Source organism: Chiloscyllium plagiosum, chromosome 30 (assembly GCF_004010195.1).
Source record: "Chiloscyllium plagiosum isolate BGI_BamShark_2017 chromosome 30, ASM401019v2, whole genome shotgun sequence".
In the NCBI taxonomy this organism is placed as follows: domain Eukaryota; kingdom Metazoa; phylum Chordata; class Chondrichthyes; order Orectolobiformes; family Hemiscylliidae; genus Chiloscyllium; species Chiloscyllium plagiosum.
The window spans coordinates 40,242,380-40,264,051 of NC_057739.1; the positions used below are offsets into that span (position 1 = coordinate 40,242,380).

General features: G+C 40.3%; 1 protein-coding gene across 6 annotated transcripts in view; it reads right to left on the reverse strand.

The window, feature by feature from the left end:
• camsap1b (calmodulin regulated spectrin-associated protein 1b) overlaps window positions 1–21,346 on the reverse strand; it is a 112,070-nt gene extending 90,724 nt beyond the window's left edge. For 3 of the 6 annotated variants that reach the window (XM_043720471.1, XM_043720469.1, XM_043720468.1), the window contains exon 1: window positions 20,726–21,345. In XM_043720471.1, the coding sequence (XP_043576406.1) occupies window positions 20,726–20,903 (178 nt within the window). In that variant the 5' untranslated portion in view covers window positions 20,904–21,345. Of the gene's footprint in view, window positions 1–20,725 lie in introns of all 6 variants that reach the window. The other 3 variants (XM_043720473.1, XM_043720470.1, XM_043720467.1) reach the window with 2 other exon arrangements.
• Window positions 21,347–21,672: the final 326 nt, after the last annotated feature.

Here is a 21,672-nt window from a genome sequence, read left to right on the forward strand (position 1 = left end):
CAAATAGAATAAAGGAGAACCCTAAAGCTTTCTATAGGTATGTGAGGAATAAAAGGATGATGAGGGTAGGAATAGGGCAGGTAAAAGACAAAAGTGGGAAGTTGAGTGTGGACCCTGTAGAGATCGGAGAGGTGCAAATGAACATTTCTCATCAGTGTTCACTCAGGAAAAGGAGGGTATTGTAGAGGAGAAGAATGAGGTACGAGATATTAGACTAGAAAGGATCAAAGTTAGTTACGCACAGGTGTCATCAATTCTAGAAGGAGTGAAAGTAAACAAGTCCCCTGGGCTGGATAGGATTTATCCGAGGATTCTCTGGGAAGCTAGGGAGGGAATAGCAGAGTCTTTGGTTTTGATATTTGAGTCATCATTGTCTACAAGTTAAGTACCTAAGGACTGGAGGATTGCAAATGTTGTGCCCTTGTTCAAGAAGGGCAGCAGAGATGACCCAGGTAATTATAGACCAGTGAGCCTTACTTCTGCTGCAGGAAAGGTTTTGGAAAGGATTATGAGAGATAAGATTTATAATCATCTAGCAAGCAACAATCTGATTTCAGATAGTCAACATGGTTTCGTCAAGGGCAGGTCATGTCTCACAAACCTCATTGAATTTTTTGAGGTGACCAAGCATGTCGATGAGGGTAAGGCAGTTGACGTGGTATACATGGACTTCAGTAAAGCCTTTGATAAGGTTCCACATAGTAGGCTGATGGAGAAAATGCAGAGGCATGGAATTGAGGGTGATTTAGCAGTTTGGATTAGAAACTGGCTTTCTGGAAAAAGGCAGTGAGTGGTGGTTGATGGAAAATATTCAGTCTGAAGTCCAGTTACTAGTGGTATGCCACAAGGATCTGTTTTGGGACCACTGCTGTTTGTCATTTTTATAAGTGACTTAGACGCAGGCATAGGTGGATGGATTAGTAAATTTGCAGACGACAATAAAGTCGGAGTAGTGGACAGTTTGGAAGAATGTTGCAGGGGGACTTGGATAAATTGCAGCATTGAGCTGAGATGGCAAATGGAGTTCAATGCAGGTAAATGTGAGGTGATGCACTTTGGGAAGACTACCAGGATGGCAGAGTACTTGGTGAATGGAAAGATTCTTGGTGGTGTGGATGTGCAGAGGGATCTTGAAGTCCATGTGCATAGATCCCTGAAAGTTGCCACCCAGGTGGATAGTGCTGTGAAGATTGCATACGGTGTGTTAGGTTTCATTGGTAGAGTGATGGAGTTCCGGAGCCACAATATCATGCTGCAACTATACAAAATGCTGGTGCGGCCACACCTGGAATATTATGTACAGTTCTGGTCACCCCATTACAGAAAGGATGTGGAAGCATTGGAAAAGGTGCAGAGGAGATTTACCAGGTTGCTGCCTGGTCTGGAGGGAAGGTTTTACGAGGAAAGGCTGAGAGACTTGGGTCTGTTCTCATTGGAAAGGTGGCAGCTAAGGGGAGATTTGATAGAGACATACAAGATGATCAGAGGATTAGATAGGGTAGACAGTGAAAGTCTTTTTCCTAGGATGATGACGTCAGCTTGTACGAGAGGGGACAACTACAACTTGAGGGGTGATAGATTTTACACAGAGTGTGGTAAGGGCATGTGGTAAGGACTACCTGCTAAGGTAGTCAACTCAGCCACATTAGGGAGATTTAAACAATCCTTGGATAAGCACATGGATGATTTTGGGATAGTGTAGGGGGATGAGCTGAGAATAGTTCACAGGTCGGTGCAACATCGAGGGCCGAAGGGCCTGTTCTGCGCTGTATTGTTCTATGTTCTAACAGTCATCACTGTTGCCTCAGACTCACAAACCCTACTAATTAGTTTGTGACCTATAGGTTGGTACCTCTAATTTGTAAACATTGCTGCAAAGCTTTTGTTGAAAGAGAAGGTTACGGTGAGGAAATCAATTCTGAACTGAATAAAAGTGAAGCACGAGAGAAGTAATTTAAGATGAAAAAGGATGAAGTGCTGAGACTTGATTGGATGCATCTAAAAATCCTGAGAAATACGGTGAAATAAATAGCGATGAAACTAGAGATCACAATTTCAAGGTTTTATTAAGCAAGCACCATAGCACTGGAAGTAACCAATTTAACACCCATTTTTAAAAAGGAAGACAGATCTCACCCAGTTAATTATAAGGCTGTTAGCATTTAAAGTAGAAACACTTTTGAATTCTTAATTAAAGATAAAAGTATTAAATATCTAAATGTGATAATAATCAAAAGCTACTTACAGATTTCAAAATAGAATATCACTTTATAAATTTGATACTGCTCTTTAAGGTGGTGACAGATATGGTGAATGGAGCAAGGCAGTGAATGTGGTCTGTATAACTAGAGGACATTTTGAAGAGGATTAAGTAAAAATTATAAGAGTAGTGAAATTGTAAGAGTAGCGAAATTATAAGAGCAGGAAATTTGATTAAAAATTGGTCAATTGAGAAGAAACATTGTGCTAAAAGGCCAGTTTATTAAAATTGCTGCCAATGGATATTGGATATCTGCAGGATTCTGTTCTGGTACTGATCCTGCTCATTGTGTACATATGTGATTTGTATTTAGGGCTAATGGGCGTAGTACCAAATTTGCAAACAGTAACAAAAGCTAAAGTAAATAATGCTGAGGCCCAATGGACACAACAAAGGAAAGCTGATAAAATGGTGGAATGCGCAAAATGTAGCAGGAACTCCAAACACAGTCCTGTCAACCCTTCAAAGTCCTCTTCCTTCTGGAGCCAAGTACCAAAATTGGAAGAGCTCACAGGTTGGTCAAACAAATGCCTGTCTATTATTTTCACGGAATTGAACCTTACAAGCAAGGTCTCAGACACACAATCATGATCCCTGCAAATGTCTTGTCCCACCTGCAGGGTAGACCCACTAGTGGTACTTTCACAGTAGTACGTGGGAAAGAAGATGTCCTGAAAATCTTCAAATTGAGTCTGGACCCCATGAAACATCACATAATAAGATCAAAACAAAAGGCAAAGAAATCTCCTTCTAATTATTATATACTGCCATTTTGAGCTGTTACTGCTGCATATGTAACACCAGTTGGAAGAAAATTGAAGGTGGCAAGTGCACAGAATACACCCTCAGTGGACAACTTTAATGTTCATCACAGAGTGGCTCAGCAGTACCACCACAGACTGAGCAGGGTGAGTCCGAATGGATGTAGCTGCTAGTCTGGGTCTGCAGCAAATGGTCAGGCATCCATTAAGAAGGGAAAACATACCCATCTTCAACTGCCACAGATGTATCTGACAATTACTGCATTGGTAAGAGTGACTACTGCACCATCCTTGAGGTGACTAAGTCCCATCATCACATTTAGGATAGCCTCAACTGTGTTGTGTGGCACTACTACCCTGCAAAATGGGATAAACTTCAAACAGATCTAACAGATCATAACTGGGCATCAATGAAGCAGTCTGAGCCAGCAGCAAAACTGTCCTCCCAAGATAATCTGGAGCCTCATGGCCAGCAGAATGCAACTCCACCATTACCAGTAAGCCATGAGATCAATACTGATTTAGTGGAGAATGCAGAAAACAAAGAATAAAGAAAATTTACAGTCCAGTAACAGGCCCTTCGGCCCTCCAAGCCTGAGCCGATCCAAATCCACTGCCTAAATCTATCCCCCAATTCCTAAGCATCTGTATCCCTCTGCTCCCCACCTCCTCATGCATCTGTCCAGACACATCTTAAATGAATCTACCATACCTGCCTCTACTACCTCGGCTGGCAACGTGTTCCAGGCACCTACCACCCTCTGTGTAAAGTACTTGCCGCGTATATATCCCTTAAACCTTTCATCTCTCACCTTGAAAGCATGACCTCTTGTTATTGAATCCTTCACCCTGGGAAAAAGCTTCTCTATCCACCCTGTCTATACCCTTCATGATTTTGTAGATCTCAATCAGGTTACCCCCCCCCCCCCCCATCTCCTTTTTTCTAATGAAAACAATCCTAACCTACTCGACCTCTCTCTATAGCTAGCACCTTCCATACCAGGTAACATCCTCGTAAACCTTCTCTGCACCCTCTCCAAAGCCTCCACATCCTTTTGGTAATGCGGCGACCAGAACTGTACAATGTGGCTGAACAAATGTCTTGTACAATTTAACTTGACCGGCCAGGTCTTATACTCAATAACCCATCCGATGAATTCAAGCTTACCATATGCCTTTTTGACCACCCTCTTGGATAGGGTGGTCAAAAAGGCAGCAACCTTCAGGGTACAATGGACCTGAACTCCCAAATCTCTCTGCTCGTCAACTTTTCCCAAGGCTCTTCCATTTACTGTATAATTCGCTCTAGAATTAGACTTCACAAAATGCATCACTTCACATTTGCCTGGATTGAACTCCAACTGCCACTCCTCCACCCAGCTCTCCAGTCTATCTATATTCTCCTGTATTCTTTGACAGTCCCCTATGCTTTCTGCTACTCCACCAATCTTCGTGTCATCTGCAAACTTGCAGATCATACCAACAGTGCACTCTTCCAGATCATTTATGTATATTACAAACAACAGTGGCCCCAGCACTGAGCCCTGTGGATAACCACTGGTCACCATTCTCCATATCAAGAAACTCCCTTCAACTACTACTCTCTGTCTCCTGTTACTCAACCAGTTCTTTATCCACCTAGCTAGAACACGCTGCACACCATGTGACTTCACTTTCTCTATTAGTTTACCATGGGAAACCTTCTCAAATACCTTACTAAAGTTCATGTATATGACATCTACAGCCCCTCCTTCATCTATCAACTTGGTCACTTCCTCAAAGAACTCTATTAAGTTGGTAAGGCACGATGTCCCCTGCACAAAACCATGTTGCCTATCACTGATAAGCCCATTCTTTTTCAAATATAAATACATTTTATCCCTCAGTACTTTCTCCAGAAATGTTTCCACCACTGACGTCAGGTTCACTGGTCTGCAGTTACCCAGAATATCTACTACCCTTCTTGTACAGGAGGACAACACGAGCAACCCTTCAGTCCTCTGGCAACCTCACCTATGTTTAAGGATGCTACAAAGATATCTGTCAGGGCCACAGCTATTTCCTCTCTCGCCTCCCTCAACAACCTGTCCAGCCCTGGGGATTTGTCCACCTTAACAACCTCTAGCCTACCCAACACATCTTCCCTACTTATGTCAACATGATCCAGACTAATAACTTCTACCTCTAATCTCAATATTCATCATGTCCCTCTCCTAATGCAAAGTAATCATTCAGAATCTCACCCATTGCCTCAGGTTCAACACACAGCCTTCCTTCCTTTTTCCTTAGTGGACCAATCCTTTCTCTAGTTACCTGCTTGCTTCTTATATAAAAATAAAAGGCTTTGGGATTCTCCTTAATTCTGTTCACTAAAGGATACTAAGAGCAGCACTGAGTATACGAGGCATGAACCTGAAGCTACAACACATCGTGTCACATCAGTCATGAATGGTGAACAACTAAACACATCAATGTGGGATACAGCTTCACAAATATCCCCAATCCCATTGATGGGGGAGCACAGCACATCACTGCAAAATATAAGACTGAAGTTTTTTTTTTTAAATCTTCAGGCAGAAGTGTGGAATGGGTGACCCTTCTTAGCCTCCTTTGGAGATACCCAGCTTCAAGGATGCCAGTCCACAACCAAGTTAGTTCAATGCACACAATATCAAGGAAAAGCTGAAGGTACTGGATCATGCAAAAGGCTATCAATTCTGACAACATCCCAGCAAGCGTACTGAAGACTTGCGCTGCAGTGCTCACTATACCCCAAGATAAGATGTTCCAGTCCAGATACATCTACCCAGCAATGTGGAAATTTGCCTAGGAATGTCCTGTACACAAAAAGTAGGATAAATCTAACCTGGTCAACTACCGTCCCATCCATCAACTCTTCATCATCAATTAAGTGATGAAGGGGTCATCATGCAAGAGTTGCTTAGTAATGACCAGAACACTGCTGCTCAGTAGGGTTCTGTCAGGACCACTCAACACCTGACTTCATTTGTCTTGTTTGAAATATGGACAAGAGAGTTGAATTCTAGAGGTGAGTGGTTTCTCTTGGCATCAAAGCCACAGATGACTGAGTGTAACATCAAGGAGCCTATCAAAACTGGAGTCAATGGGAATCAGAAAGAAAATTTCACTGATTGGAGTCATACCTAGCACAAAGAAAGATCACTGTAGTTGCATCAGAAGCAGTCCATGTTCAAATGCAACAAGATCTGAATATCCAGGCTTGGGCTGACATTGGGCAAGTAACAGTCTTGCCACATAAATGCCAGGCTATGACCATTACCAATAAAAGACAATCTAACCACCACCCCTTGACATTCAATGGCGTAACCATCACTGAATACCTCATTATCAACATTCTGGGGATACTTTTGACCAGACACTCAACTGGGCTAGGAATAATGCAACAAGTAACTCACTTTCTGACTCCCCATAGCCTGTCAGGATTGTGATGGAATACTCCCCACTTGCCTGGATGGGTGCAGCTACAACAACATTCAAGAAACTTCAGGAAAAAGCAGCTCATTTGAGTGACGTTACATCCACAAGCATCCACTCCCTCACCATTAATGCTCAGTAGCAGCTGTATGTGATCTACAAGATGCACTGCAGAAATTCCCCAAAGATCCTCAGACAGCACCTTTCAAACACATGACCACTTCCACCTAGAAGAACAAAAGCAGCAGATACATGGGAAAACCACCACTTTCAAGTTCCCCTCCAAGCCACTCACCATTCTGATTTGGAAATATAACTGCCGTTCCTTCAGTGTTGCTAAGCCAAAATCCTAGAATTCCCTCCCAAATAGCACTGTGGGTCAACCCACAGCATGTGGACTGCAGTAGTTCAAGAAGACAGCTCACCACATCCTTCACAAGGGCACGTAGGTCAGGCAATTAATGTTGACCAGCCAGCAACACCTCCATCCCACAAATTATTTTTTTTTAGTTCTAAAAGGTCAGATATCTTAGCTCCAAGACATCTCTGCAGGAGTTCCTCAGGAGAGTGTCCTAGCCCAAAATCTTCAACTACTTTCTTAAAAATCTTTTCTCCATCATAAAGATCAGAATTGGGGATGTTTGATTATTACACAACATTCAGCATAATGCAGCAAGACCTGGACAAAATTCAGATTTGTGCTGACAGATGGCAAGTAACATTTGTATCACACAATGCAATGGCCATTTGCAACAAGAGATAACCTATGACAATATGGCATTACCATTGCGGAGTTTGCCACTATCAATACCTTGAGGGTTACCATTGATTAGAAAGTGAAATGGACGAGCCATATATGCTGTGACTACAAGAGCAAATCAAAGGCTCAGGATCCTGTAACTCACTTCCTGTCTCTCAAAAGCCTGTCCACCATCTATAGGGCACAAGTCTATAGTCTGATGAAAAACTCTTCATTCATCTGAATGATTGCAACTCAAACAACACAAGGAGGAAGTCAAGTTCTTTGGCATCATGAGAGGCAGAGTAACAAGGTCAGTGGACTAGCAATTCAGAATCACAAGCTAATATTCTGGGGACATGGCTATGAATTCCACCAAGACAGAAGAAGAATAATTCTAGATTCAATAAAAATGTCGATGATGGCCCCATAATAATTGCAGATTGGTATAAAAAACCCATCTGGTTCACTCGTTTCCTTTAGGGAAGGAAATAGGTTGTCCTTACATACATGCTACCACAACAATGTGGTTGCCCTTTGCTCGATTAGCGATGTGCCTGGAGCATGCCCACATCCAATTTAAAGACACCCATATTCGCTCCTCCACCACTAATACAAAGTAACAGCAATGTGTACCATCTACAAGATGCATTGCAGAGATTTATTAAAGATAAATCTTTCCACAGCATCTTCCAAACCCTCAACCACTACCATCTACAGAAACAAGGTCAACAGACACATGGAACACACTACAATCTGCATATTCTGCTCCACACCACTCACTATTCGGACTTAAGAACATATCACTCTTCCTTCAATGTCAGTGGATCAAAATCCCGAAACTCTCTCCCTAACAGCTCTGAAGCTATACCTATACCACGTGGACCATAGCAGTTCAAGGTGGCAACTCACTACTACATTTTCAAGAGCAATGAAACATAAGCAAAAATGCTGCCAATGCCCAAATGCCTTGAATGAATAATTTAAAACAATATGGAATTGATCAATTAACATTAAATTTAACACACAAATAAACAAAATTGTGTGATGGAATGCCGTGTGATCTGGTACAGCACAAGAGATAAGGGGTGATGGGATTAGATCTACATGAACATTCCCTCAAGTGTATAAAGCTGTTTAAAAAAAAAACAGAATACTAAATTACACTATGGACAATGAACAAGATAAAATTCTGTATTCCGTTAAAAGCAAAGTTTGAGGGGGCTCTTGTGGTACATTGCTGGTGTCCCTAACTCTGAACCAAGAGGCCTGGGTTCAAGTCACACCTAATGACATATTCTGAACAAGATGATCAGAAATTCTAAAACCAGAGTGCAGTGTACAGCTATCAATGTACAAGCAAAGAGGTGGAGCAGCACAGGTTTTGAACAATACTGTTGGAGCTGCAAAACACAAATCTGAAGGATAACTTGAGAACCTGACCTGTTTGTACCAGAAGGAGCAAGGAGAATAATCTATCAAAAAGCTGTTTAAATGGATACAGGAATCAGACAAAAAGGCTAGAGAATTTACAATTAATGAGAATGAAGCATCACTGATCCCTTAAAAATAAGGCACTGAGATCACATATAATAACCCTTCTAAAGAAAAGTGTGTAGCTGGAGAACCCATCACCAGAAATGGTGATTGGATCAACTATTGTGCTCACAGTTAAGAGGTTAATTCAGTGATTGAAAGAAAGGGGTATTAAAACTGTTTTGGGCATGGAATGAGCTTAAGATCAACAACATTGCTTGTGTAGTCAACTAACAACAAAAACAAATTGTGACTTCTATGGTAGCTTAGAGATGTTTAAACCAACATTTCTATGAACTCTCATCACTCGGTGCAAAAGATCACAGACAATCCTCAATTACATCTTCTCTCTAGCCTTTAAGGAACCATTCACCGTGAATCCAACATCACTCCACACAGACATCTGTAACAAAACTGAATGCACGGAAGAACCTATGTGCAACCTGGTTCCTGCTTCAACTTAGTAGGAGGATATCATATCCAATTTATGATTATTTCATCTACATTCTTTGACAACTAAATTTTTTTGTTCATTACTTGGAAGTTTAGTAATGGACACTGTTACCAATACAGGAAAACATTACCAAGCAAATTCATAATATTTTCTATTTTGTGAAAGTAAATAAATAGGACAATCATTTGGAACTCTACATAACATGACATTAAAATTGGAGAGAAAGTAGGCTGCAATGAAGAAATCAAGAATTTACAATAGAATACGAATAAATTTAGTAAATGGGCCAAATTTTGGCAGATGGTGTTTAATGTGGACAAATCTGAGGTCATCAATTTTGGTCAAAAGAATAGAAAGGCAACTTATTATCTAAAATGGAAAGAAAGTTCAGTGCTTTGCTGCAGCATGATCTGGATATTCTTGTACATGAACCACAGAAAACTAATATGCAGGTATAGCAGATAATTAGAATGGCAAATGGAATCTTGGCATTTATTATTAAAGGAATAGAGAATAAAATAAGGAAGTGCTGCAGCAATTGTTAAGGTATTAGTGAGACCACACTATGAGTATTGCATACAGTTTTGGTTCCCCTACTTGAAAAGATATTTAGTTGCATTGCAGGCAGTTCATAGGTAGTTTGCTCTATTGACTCCAAACAGATTGAAGTTTAGCGAATTAAGAGATCTAATTGAGGTAATAATATATTAGATGGATTAACAAAGTAGACACAGAACAGATTGTTCCCCTTGTGGAGCAATCTAGAAGAGCACATCATTACTTTAGGATAAGGGGTAGCAGATTTAAAACAGACATGAGGAGGAATGGTTTCTCTTAAAGAGTCACGATTTAGCGGACATCACTATTCCAGAGTTCTGTGGATGCCAGTACAGAGTAATGTTAAGCAGGAGACACAAATTTTTAATTAGAAATAGGTTGAGGTGTTAAAAAGAGCAGGCAGGAAAGTGGAATTGAAGCGGAGAGGAGTTCAGCCATGATTGCAGTGAATGGCAGAGTAGGCTTGAGGGACTGAATTCTGGATGAATGGTGCTGGAAGAGCACAGCAGTTCAGGCAGCATCCGGACTGAATGTTCTACTCCTGCACCCAGTTCTTAAGTTCTTATATATAATATCACAATGAATGTTATAGGTATGGTACAAAGTACATCAGTAAACCTCAGAAGTAATGATATTAACAAAAATCATAGGGATGATGGGACTGAACAATGCAAATTTGTTAAAACAGTCAGAAAATAAGAGTTTTGGGTGCAGCTCAAAATCTGCAAGGGGCGTGCAGTATTTCTTTGCTTGTTAATTGTGTGACACAACTAACATGATTTAACCACACAAGGTTAAATTTACAGGCTGTAATTTACAGTATAAATATGATAATTAGGTGTTTCTAAAGTTCAATACTAATCTTGCAGTCAAATGATTATACCCCAAAAATGAACAACTATACTCACTCACCTGGATAACTACATTACGTAAGAGTGTCAAAGTTCACATTCAATGGGCATTTGCTATTCCAGAATTACAATGCTGTCAAACTTTGACTTAGCATTTCACTCTCCATTTTATTACTTAACCTATTCAAATACCAGACTGAAAATGTAAAAATTGAAAACTGCCAAGTCAATTTTCTTTCCAGGTGGCATGCACTATTTTTGCTACTTCATTATTTCCAGAGAAATACGCTACAAAAGATAGTAAATGTTCGCTAACATCACGCTCCTAACCTTTACATCCAAACAAATTTTAAGGCACCTAAAACTCTCATTTTACCAATATAGATAATGAACAGTAACTGAGTTAACAAGTCTAAACCTTGTTCTGCCAGACAGCCAAAACCTTTGTCATACTTGATCCACAGAAATACACATATATTGTACATGTACATACATAGAAATAAATGGGTAAATATATTTCAATAGAACTTAAATAATATTACACACTTGGGTAGGAGTTACTGACATTACAAAAGTGTTCACTTCATGCACAAAGTTCATGATTCAAGCAGCAAAAGTTTCACAGATTTAAGCTAATCTTTCAATAACTCAAGCAAACCATGATTCAAAACAATGATGAGTGCAAATAATTTCAAGCATCTGAAGCTTGCAGTAATCAAGAAAACAGCTGTCATCAGCAAAACACCCTCAAGACTCAACCAAACCGCTCAGAAAACCACAAAGATCCATTATTTAGTATCTTGGGCATACCTTGACTGGGACTGTTTACTGACGGTCATCATGACTGACTTTAGCATTATAGTCTTAGTGGGATTGGGGAAAGGGGGAGAAAAGAGAGTTTTTTCTTAACTTATCCTTCCTGATTTTAGATTTTAACAATGTCCCTCCATCCCAACCTCAAAAGGTTCAGAAATGAAAGCAAAATGTTGCAGATGCTGGGGATCTCAAATAAAAATAAAGTGTGAAGAAATTCAGGTCTGGTACCATCACAGTAAGAGATGTTTCAAGCCCAATGACTCTTCTTCAGGATCCCCGTTCGCAAGAAATTCCATTGGACTCAAAAAAGTAATTTCTCTTCAGACTTGTTGAATTTCTCCAACATTTTCTGATTTAATCTCAAGAATGCTCCTTACCATCCTAATGTAACATTTTTCCCACTCCCACAATCATTTATCAGTCTATAGAGAATTGATGCTGTAACAAAATCAAATTTGTGCCATAAGCCAACTTCCAATGAAAAACAGGCTGCCACAATCAACTCATTTCAGTATGATACAACAGAAGTTGCTGACAAGCCACAAGATTCGGCCACTGTGACAATTTTAATCATGTGCACAGGTACATGTATATTAACGAAGCAAGCATTTCCTGCCATTTGATGTGAAGCTTTACTGGCTTTCATTTTCAAAACTTGGGCATTCTGACATGAATTTCAGAAAGAAAAACACAACTTGCAGATTTTTGTCCGGTTGTGCGTCACTTTGAATTCAGAGTGGTCGGTGAGAAAGTGGACTTGTACAAGGCAGCAGATCCAGACCACCCTACTCTTCATAGAGAACAAGATTACATTTTCTGTCCTCACTGATGGCTGTACATTAAATTATCGACTCTTATGCGCTGGAAATCTATGCTACACGCCCTTGTGCCTCTCCAGCACATTGATTAAAAGACTCACTTTAAAACCACAATTTTGAACAAGCCTCCGAGACAATGTTGCTAAAATTCTTTTGATTTCATTTCAATATCCATGGCTCACAGGAACACTTCTCTGAATCACCTTAGAGCATTTATTTGTCTTAAAAGGTGATTTTTAAAAATTCAATAAAGAGATGTTGGTGTTGGCATTGTTGCCCATCCCTGATTGCTCAGAGAGCAGTTCTGTGTCAACCATATTGCTATGGGTTTGGAATCACATGCACATCACATGTAAAGATGGCAGATTTTATTTTCTAAATGACAAGTGAACCAGGTGTGTTTTTACAACAATCAACAATAGTTATATGGTTGCAGTCAGACTACCTTTTCAATCCAGAGCTTTTAAAATTCAAATTTCACCATCTGCCATGGTGGGATTCAAAAACATGTCACGACAATATTAGAAATGTGAATATAAACTTTTGCAATTGTACAACTTTGAAATCGTAGTTATTAGGATGCAATTTTTACAATTAGAAATCTGTATAAATTAAATGTGACTGCTATATTAAGAATAGGTTCATCACATGGCCATGGAACACTTTAATGAGTTATAATTTTAGCAAAACTACCAGAGTGTGCATTTGCAAGGTTAAAAATACAGAAGGAGATACTTGTGGACATACTCTCAATCTTACTCTACATGTGTAGGATGTACAAACAAATTTCATAAGTAGCCTACTACCAGCAGAAGCATTTGCTATCAACTTTATATTCAACAAGATCCAAGCAGACTGTTCTTGATATACAAATGTATCCACTTTTAATATAAAACATTTAATGTTACATTTACAGGATGACCGCCTGTAACGGAGTCTGTTTTCATGGTTTCAGTTACCCGCGGTTTACCGCAGCCTGAAAATATTACATGGAACATTCCAAAACTAGGGACTGGGTGCTGCTGGGGAGGTAAATTTCCCATTGAAATGAATTGGTGCGCAACTATGTCTGGTTTCGGGCTTCTGTGGTAGCTATAGGAACATATCCCCTATGAGTATGGGGGCAGGGGGGAGAGAACTACTGTACATTAGTAATGTCCAGTTACAAAGGTTTCCATTTGAGTTGGGTACTAGAGAATTATGATTGTCTTTATGCCATTTGACAATCAGTACAATGGAGGGTACTGCATTTAGTGTACTAAAATCAAAACAATCAACTGGAACAGGATCATTACATTTTATTCCACTACCATCATTGTGCCTCTCTTAACTGTTTCAGCATGAAGTGCTTCAAACAAACTTAAACTCTTGCAGCTTTATTTACAAATTATTGTAGAGTCAAATAGCATGCACAGGTTGAATTTCAGATTATAATATATGCAACTCCATTTTAGGAAATCAAACAAATAGAGTAAACAAAGAACTGAGGATGCTGAAGATGTGAAACAAAAACAGAAAGTGGAGGAACTCAGCAGGACAGCTAGCATATGTGAAGAGGAAGCAGAGTTAACATTTCAAAACCAGTGACTCTTCTTCAGAACATTAATAATTAGTCTCGCTACATAGACACTACTCCTAAATACAATAAATACAACTCCACTCCTAAATACAATAAAAATACTCCAGCAATTGACTATATCAAAATTAAATGTACATTTGTAGTAATAAGATAGAAGTAGTGTTTGGATCAGCTTAAGTTTATAAAGGTGAGGGGGGGAATAGTAGCACTTGGAAATTAAAGAACACAACTATAATGGTTCTAGCAGTATAAAAGCAAATCATGGTAACATTATGGTAGGAGAAGAATATACCTTGAAAAGGTCATTGGGACAGATTATTCAGAACAGAAAGAGGGAGAATTTTAGGGACATCCCAAAATTGTAAAGACTCTACATAAATGCAAACTCCCTCTTTCTGTTCTTTGAATTCCCTCTCATCTAAACAATTTGATACAGAAATCTTTACCTACTTTTTTTCAAATATTATCATGAGACTTTTACTCTACCTGCAAATGAAGTTCAGTGTCTCATTTGAGAGGTAGACGTTGCATGGTATGACATTGGAAAGTCAGTTTGGATTATCTACTCAAGTCTTTTGCGTGGGACTTAAGAGCATCCTTCTGACTCAGAGGTGAAAGTGCTGAGCCACAACTAACACGGGACTGCTTGAGATTTTTTTTAAGATTCCACAGCTATGTGCAAACACAAATGCTTACATGAAGTTTTAAGTTGTTCAGATCATTGACAATTTTCACCACTTCAATTATAAACAATGATCCTTCTATCACTGAAACTGATTGGTTTCTGAAACTGTACAAGTTGATGGTTTTTGTGGAACAGATATATACACAGTAAATCCAGCTACAGTATTCCATCACACAAAACCACATTAACAATAATTTAAAATTTGCCTCATAGTCTATTACATTATTTCTAAGCCACTATTGAAGAACTTATTTTCATCATTGATCTCAAGGAGAATGGCTGTCAAAGTGCTATAATTGCCCTTAATAATCCTGACCTGGAAGGCAGTTAACAGTCTGTGACCTCACTGCTGGAAAGTCATGTGTACTGATACAGAATTTCTAAAATCAACATCCTCTGCAGTGGAAGGAAACAGGTGGACCACAATAAATGTTGCAACAATAGTGCAAGGTAATGCTTTCAACATGGTGCAGGAGAAACGTGGTCAAGTCACAAGCTTACTGCACTTTAACTTTGCCCAATAAGCTGGCAATTTCAGATAAATTGTCAGAAAAAGCAACCAAATAACAGCAAAATGCTTAGCCAAGCATGGAAAGAGGCAGGAGAGGGAAATAAGGCGGAAAGGGTTCCACTGGGGAAAAGGCCAACACTGCTTTACAAGCTCTCAAGCCTGCAGGATTAATGGCTGTACAGTAGTTAATTACCATCCTCTCTGTAATGATGCATCTTACCCACATTTCCTTGTATTATATGCTTTGCACAACTGACTTGAAGAATTGGCATTTCTGGCAAAGATATATGTAAGGGCGGCACAGTGGCATAGTGGTTAGCACTGCTGCCTCACAGCGCCAGAGACCCAGGTTCAATTCTCGCCTCAGACGACTGACTGTGTGGAGTTTGCACGTTCTCCCCGTGTCTACGTGGGTTTCCTCCGGGTGCTCCGGTTTCCTCCCACAGTCCAAAGATGTGCAGGTCAGGTGAATTGGCCATGCTAAATTGCCCATAGTGTTAGGTAAGGGGTAAATGTAGGGGTGTGGGTGGGTTACGCTTCGGCAGGTTGGTGTGGATTTGTTGGGCCGAAGGGCCTATTTCCACACTGTAATGTAATCTAATCTAATATAGAAATCTGAAACTTGTGCCAAATTTGTTTCATGAATCTTTCAAAGCTAATCAATAGCAATAATATTAAAAACAAACAAAATACTAAAACAATTATCCAAGCAAATAAAAATGTTGCAATAAGTTAACTTCTCCTGCAAGTCCAGTAAAATGCTAACATTGCCGTGATTCTGACATTTTGTTTGGGAGTCAGGAAACAAAGAGTGGTAAATTTTTATTTGCTCTTGAAAGTGTGGATGACACTAGCAAAAGCAGAAATTATTATCCATTCCTAATTACCCTGAAGATATCAATAATCACCGTATGGGACTGAAATAACACACGAGTCAGACTAAAATGCCATATACATGGCCCTTTTCCTTCCATGAAGTTGGTTGTTAGATGACAATTGACAGTTTTGCAGTGTTTCTTTTCTGATGTCACCCGACAAACTACTGAATTTATTGAATTCTATTTCAAGTTCCACACTTTAACATGCTAAAGGTTAGCAGAAGATGGATAGGAGATAGCAAGTGTTATTCCTAGATTTTAAAAATGAGAGATAGAACAAGTCAAAAGAAACTATACATAAAGAAACATGACATTTACCGTAAAAAGGATAATAAAAATTCACCCAAGGATGTAATAGAAAAATGCCTACTTAGCACAGATTCCAAAGCGAAACACAGTTAAACTTTATTTCTTTCTGAAAGTAACAGAAACATTAGATAAGAGGAATACAATCCATGTAAAATATATGGGTTTCCTGATCTCCAGAATCAAGATTATAGAAAGGTGCAAAGGTGATACAAAAGAATATTAGAAGAGAGATTATGACAACCAAGATTGAACAGTCTGGGATTCTATTGTCTAGAAACGAATAAACCAAAGAATTACCTAGAACAGATTATAAAAAAAAAATCACAGGGTTCACTAGGGTAGTTGTAGAAAACACAATTAAGGCTGTTAGGGCTCTCACAAGATAGCGACTAATAAATCTATTAAAGAATTCAAGAAAACATATTTACTCAGGAGAAAGTAGTTGCTATTAAAAGGAATACTCAACTAAAACTAAAACCCTCTTCCACTAGCTCCAAAAGCACCCACTCAGTCTTTGGCTGATTGAGTGAGAGAGAATGTCAAGACCAGGATCTCAAATTAGAGACTAAGGTCAGGCTTCACTCAGCCAGAAAGGATTCACTCAATTTTGTACAATTCAGAGTGATACATCTCACTGGCATAGCATGCTGAAAATCATGACATGCTATTCCAGGAGTAATTTCAAATGTTAAGGTATTTATAACAGGATGTAAAATCCCCCAATTTACTTGTCTTGCAGAAAGCATACTACTTAACAAGAATTACTATTTATTACAAACAGATATCACTAGCTACAGATAAACAATTCTAGAACATAAACACAGAACTGTATAGGAACAGGCGCTTTAACTCATGAATTATCAACATACAACAGCACTAGTTAATCCTTTAACTCCTCATGTGAAACTCCCCAACACTAGCATAAGAGGTACAGTTAGTAGGTTTGCAGATGACACCAAACTTGGAAGTGTAGTGGACAGCGAAGAGGGTTACCTCAGATTACAAGATCTTGACCAAATGGGCCAATGGGCTGAGAAGTGGCAGATGGAGTTTAATTCAGATAAATGTGAGATGCTGCATTTTAGGAAAGCAAACCTTAGCAGGACTTATACACTTAATGGTAAGGTCTTAGGAAGTGTTGCTGAACAAAGAGACCTTGGAGTGCAGCTTCATAGCTCCTTGAAAGTGGAATCACAGATAGATAGGATAGTGAAGGAGGCATCTGGTATGCTTTCCTTTATTGGTCAGAGTATTAAGTACAGGAGTTGGGAGGTCATGTTGCAGCTGTACAGGGCATTGGTTAGGCCACTGTTGGAATATTGTGTGCAACAGAAAGATGTTGCGAAACTTAAAGGTTCAGAAAATATTTACAAGGATGTTGCCAGGGTCGGAGGATTTGAGCTATAGGGAGAGGCTGAACAGGCTGGGGCTGAATTCCCTGGAGCGTCGGAGACTGCAGGGTGAGTTTATAGAGGTTTACAAAATTATGAGGGGCATGGATAGGGTAAATAGGCAAAGTCTTTTCCCTGGGGTCGGGGAGTCCAGAACTAGAGGGCATAGGCTTAGGGTGAGAGGGGAAAGATATAAAAGAGACCTACGGGGCAACTTTTTCACAGATAGGGTGGTACACGTATGGAATGAGCTGCCAGAGGAAGTGGTGGAGGCTGGTACAATTGCAACATTTAAAAGGCATTTGGATGGGTATATGAATAGGAAGGGTTTGGAGGGATATGGGCCGGATGCTGGCAGGTGGGACTCGATTGGGTTGGAATATCTGGTCGGCATGAACGGGTTAGACAAAGGGCCTGTTTCCACGCTATATGTCTCTATAACACACGTACAGATAAAACAAAATATGGGTGTCATAGGTGGAGGGGAAATAACTAGGAAGGCAGTCCAATGGCTTCTATTCACAAGGCTCTCTGAGATGATCCTTTTGCCTTGTCAGGACTTGCCACTCCTCAAACTTGCTTTACCAGGTACTTTATTTCCTTGCAGGAAACACAGGGAAATGGTTCACACTTATAACATCACTGTTAAAAGCCACAGCTCACAGCAACAGATGAGGGGAAATAAACTGGCTTACTTCAGGATTCCAGCATATTTTTACTGCAAAGAGAAGCACAGCTCCTTTCTTTTTTTTGAGGTCAGATTGCTTCTGCCCAAACATTTGCACCCACAAGCCACTTAGGTGGCTGAGAGTCAACAAGACGGTCTTTGTCACTGACAAGTGCTAACCATTGTCCAAACCAATCAGCCTCTTGTTACTGGCTAAATCTCCATTCATACTCCCCTTGGCTCCAGCTCCAAACAGCAGTTCAATAGTACTTATGATGACTGATATAACTTGACTTTAATAGATCAAAACATTGGAAAAGTACCACCAGGAGTATCTTCATAAGGTCCTCCAAATTTGGTGGAAAGAAAACTGGCCCAATAGCAGCGTCCTCCTTCAAAACACCATGCTCACCATCAGGGTGCAAATCACTACTTGACACCAGACTCCTAAAGCAACTACTTTATTTGGAATTCAGTTGCAACAGAAGATTGCAAGGAAGACAGAGGAAGCACCTTAGGAAGACTCAAAATATCCATGACTAAGTTTAACAACCCCATCAATTTGTGGGATTCACTGGCCGCTGACCAACAAAAGGTACATTCAGATAGGCACAAACATTTCAAAAGACTTTGTCAAGAACATGTAGAGGCAATGTCAAAAATATTAAAGTAGTGCACAAATTTTCAAACACTTCACCTATTGAACCCTTCAAACAGCACCACTTAGAGGGAAGGCAAAGGCACAGTGGTAATGTTACTGAACTAGTAGTTCAGAACATCAGGCTAATATTCTGGAGTTATGGGGTCGACTTTCATCATTTTCCATGGTGGGATATTAAATCAATTTTTAAAAAGTTAGCCTAATGACAATCACGTAACCAGTGTCAATTATCATTAAAACCTATCTGGTTCACTTATGTCCTTTAGGAAGTTTAAAAGTAGACAAAAATCCCTGGGTCCAAATGGGTTGTATCCCAGGATGCTGTGGGAGATGCAGGAAGAAATCATAAGGGCCCTGGCCCAATATTAAACTGCTCTCTGACTACAGGGGAAATGCCAGGGCATAGGAATACAGCAAATAATGTCGCACATTTGGGAAAAGTGGTAAAGATAAATGAGAGAATTATACACTTGTAAGTCTCGCATCAGTGGTACGGAAACTACGGGAGAAAATTCTGAAGGGAGAACTAATCTCCATTTACAGAAGCAAGGTTTGGTCAGGGATAGCACAGCTTTGTCAGAGAGAGATCAAGTGTAGATGAGGAGAGTGCAGTTGATTTAGCTTATATGGATTTCAACAAATCATTTGATAAGATCCCATATGGAAAACTGATTTTAAAAAGCCTATAGGATCCAAAACTGGTTTAATGGTAGGAGACTAGAGGTGGTGATAGGTGTTTATGTGACTGGAGGCAAAAGTCCAGTGGCACACCACAGGTATTGCTTGCGTATATAAATAATGTCGATGAGAATGTGGGACGGATGATAAGTAAAATAACTGATCACAATATTTTGTTTGACAATATTACTACTAAGAACCTTAGAATGCTTAATTGTACCAAATGCAAGTTGAAGATGAATTATGCAATTTAAGGAGAAGGATAAGCTGATATAGGATCAATCTAAAGGCTAAAAGCAACTGCTCAAAGAGCAAAAGCTTGTTTAATCTTGATTTTCAATTGGCTTGAGCAAGCATACACCGTTCAGTTGACCTGAATGTTTGTTGTAAATTCCTTGCAACTATCGTGGAATGTGAACTACGATCTCTATGTTTGTGAGATTGTACGATAACGACAAAGCTCCTTATACTGTATCAAGAAAATATTTCCCATCCTTCAGGCATTCGTTTGGAATCTGGTTTTGATTATCAATGCTCTGTCTAAACAATAAACATGTGGACCGATATCTGACCAAATATCAACTCCAACCAAGTCAATATAAAAAAGAGAAGCTATGCACTTAAGGAAGTCTGATTCCTGTAGACATGAATTATACAGAATTAAATGTTCTAAACCAATAGGCTCCTTTTCAATTAAAAATCTAAACAGCTACCCCTATAGACCCTCCAGCCCGAGAAGTAATCTCTAAATTCAAGATTATTAAATAAGGCTGAAACGGATCCATTCATACTTTTTGCTGCTTAGGAATATTCCATTTATAGTCCTCCTTAACGGTTTGCATTAAAAAAGAAAAGCAGGTATCTTAGGACACGCCAGTTGAACATTGCAGCCCTTCATTGCAAACGTAAGATACAGAAATCAAGGCGTGCTAACCCACGAAACCAGTTTATCCCTTTTTCCTGAAAACAAAATCTTTTGTCCGCGATGGAGCAGAGTGCTGAGCGCGATTGATATCCGAAGAGACTCGACGCGACGGATCTATATATATATATATATTTCCTCTCTTTTAAATGCGGGTACATCGAAGGCGTCGACATTTAGAAAATTGCCATTTACCTATTCCATACGCTTTGGAAAAGATCCACGCCAGATTGGCGGCTATCTTGGCCCTGGATGAATCGTAGAGCTCCAGAGGAACAATCTCAGCGCAGTCGGACTCAGACAGCTCCAGCATCTTTCTGCTGCTGCTGCCATCTCCAGATGCACCGCAGCCACTGAAATCCACATCCACCATCTCCAGCGTGTGCTTAATCGAGCCGAATTTTCGACGAAAATAAATAAATATCCACCGGTGATTTTTTTTTTCCTCCGACAAGAAGAGTGTTTTTATTTCTCTTCCCCCCCCCCGGGTCAGTCGAGGCTGTCCACAAGCCGCATTAATCGAGCTCGGCGGCCGCCTCCCTCAGGCGCGGCCTACCTCCCGACGCTCCAAAAATGAATGGGACTTCACCTAACACAATGAAATGGCCGGCTTCACTCGGGAAATCATCGAATCAGTCGGTCATTTCAAAGAAGCGGTTGTCATGATGGCTCAGCCCCGATGCTCTCTCGAAGCTGGCTGTAGGCGGCCTTTGGCGGGCTACCTGCTGCTGCTGCTGCTGCTCCTCCTCCTCCTTGCACCCAACCCCCTCTCTGCCGCTCCAACCGATCCCCGCCCCCAACGTTCGCCTCTGGGCCGTTAGAAACGCACCAACCCCCTCTACTCTGCGCACGCGTCACTCGTCAGTCTCAGTTCCTCACCAATCCGCATGCGCGTCCCCGGCGTTGCTGCCAGCGCTCGCGTCGGACACGCGGTAGGGTTACTACGCATGCGCCGGCGGTAGCCGTCTTCCCTCTTACTGCGCATGTGTTGATCGGGCTCTGACTGGATCGGGCCGCCCCCCCTCTTTCCACTGCGCGTGCGCATGATCAACCTTCTTTTTCTCCTGTCATGGACCAACGGTTGTACTGTGACTGCTGTGGAGGGAAATTCAAATAGGGAAGATATAAACATGATGTTTCTC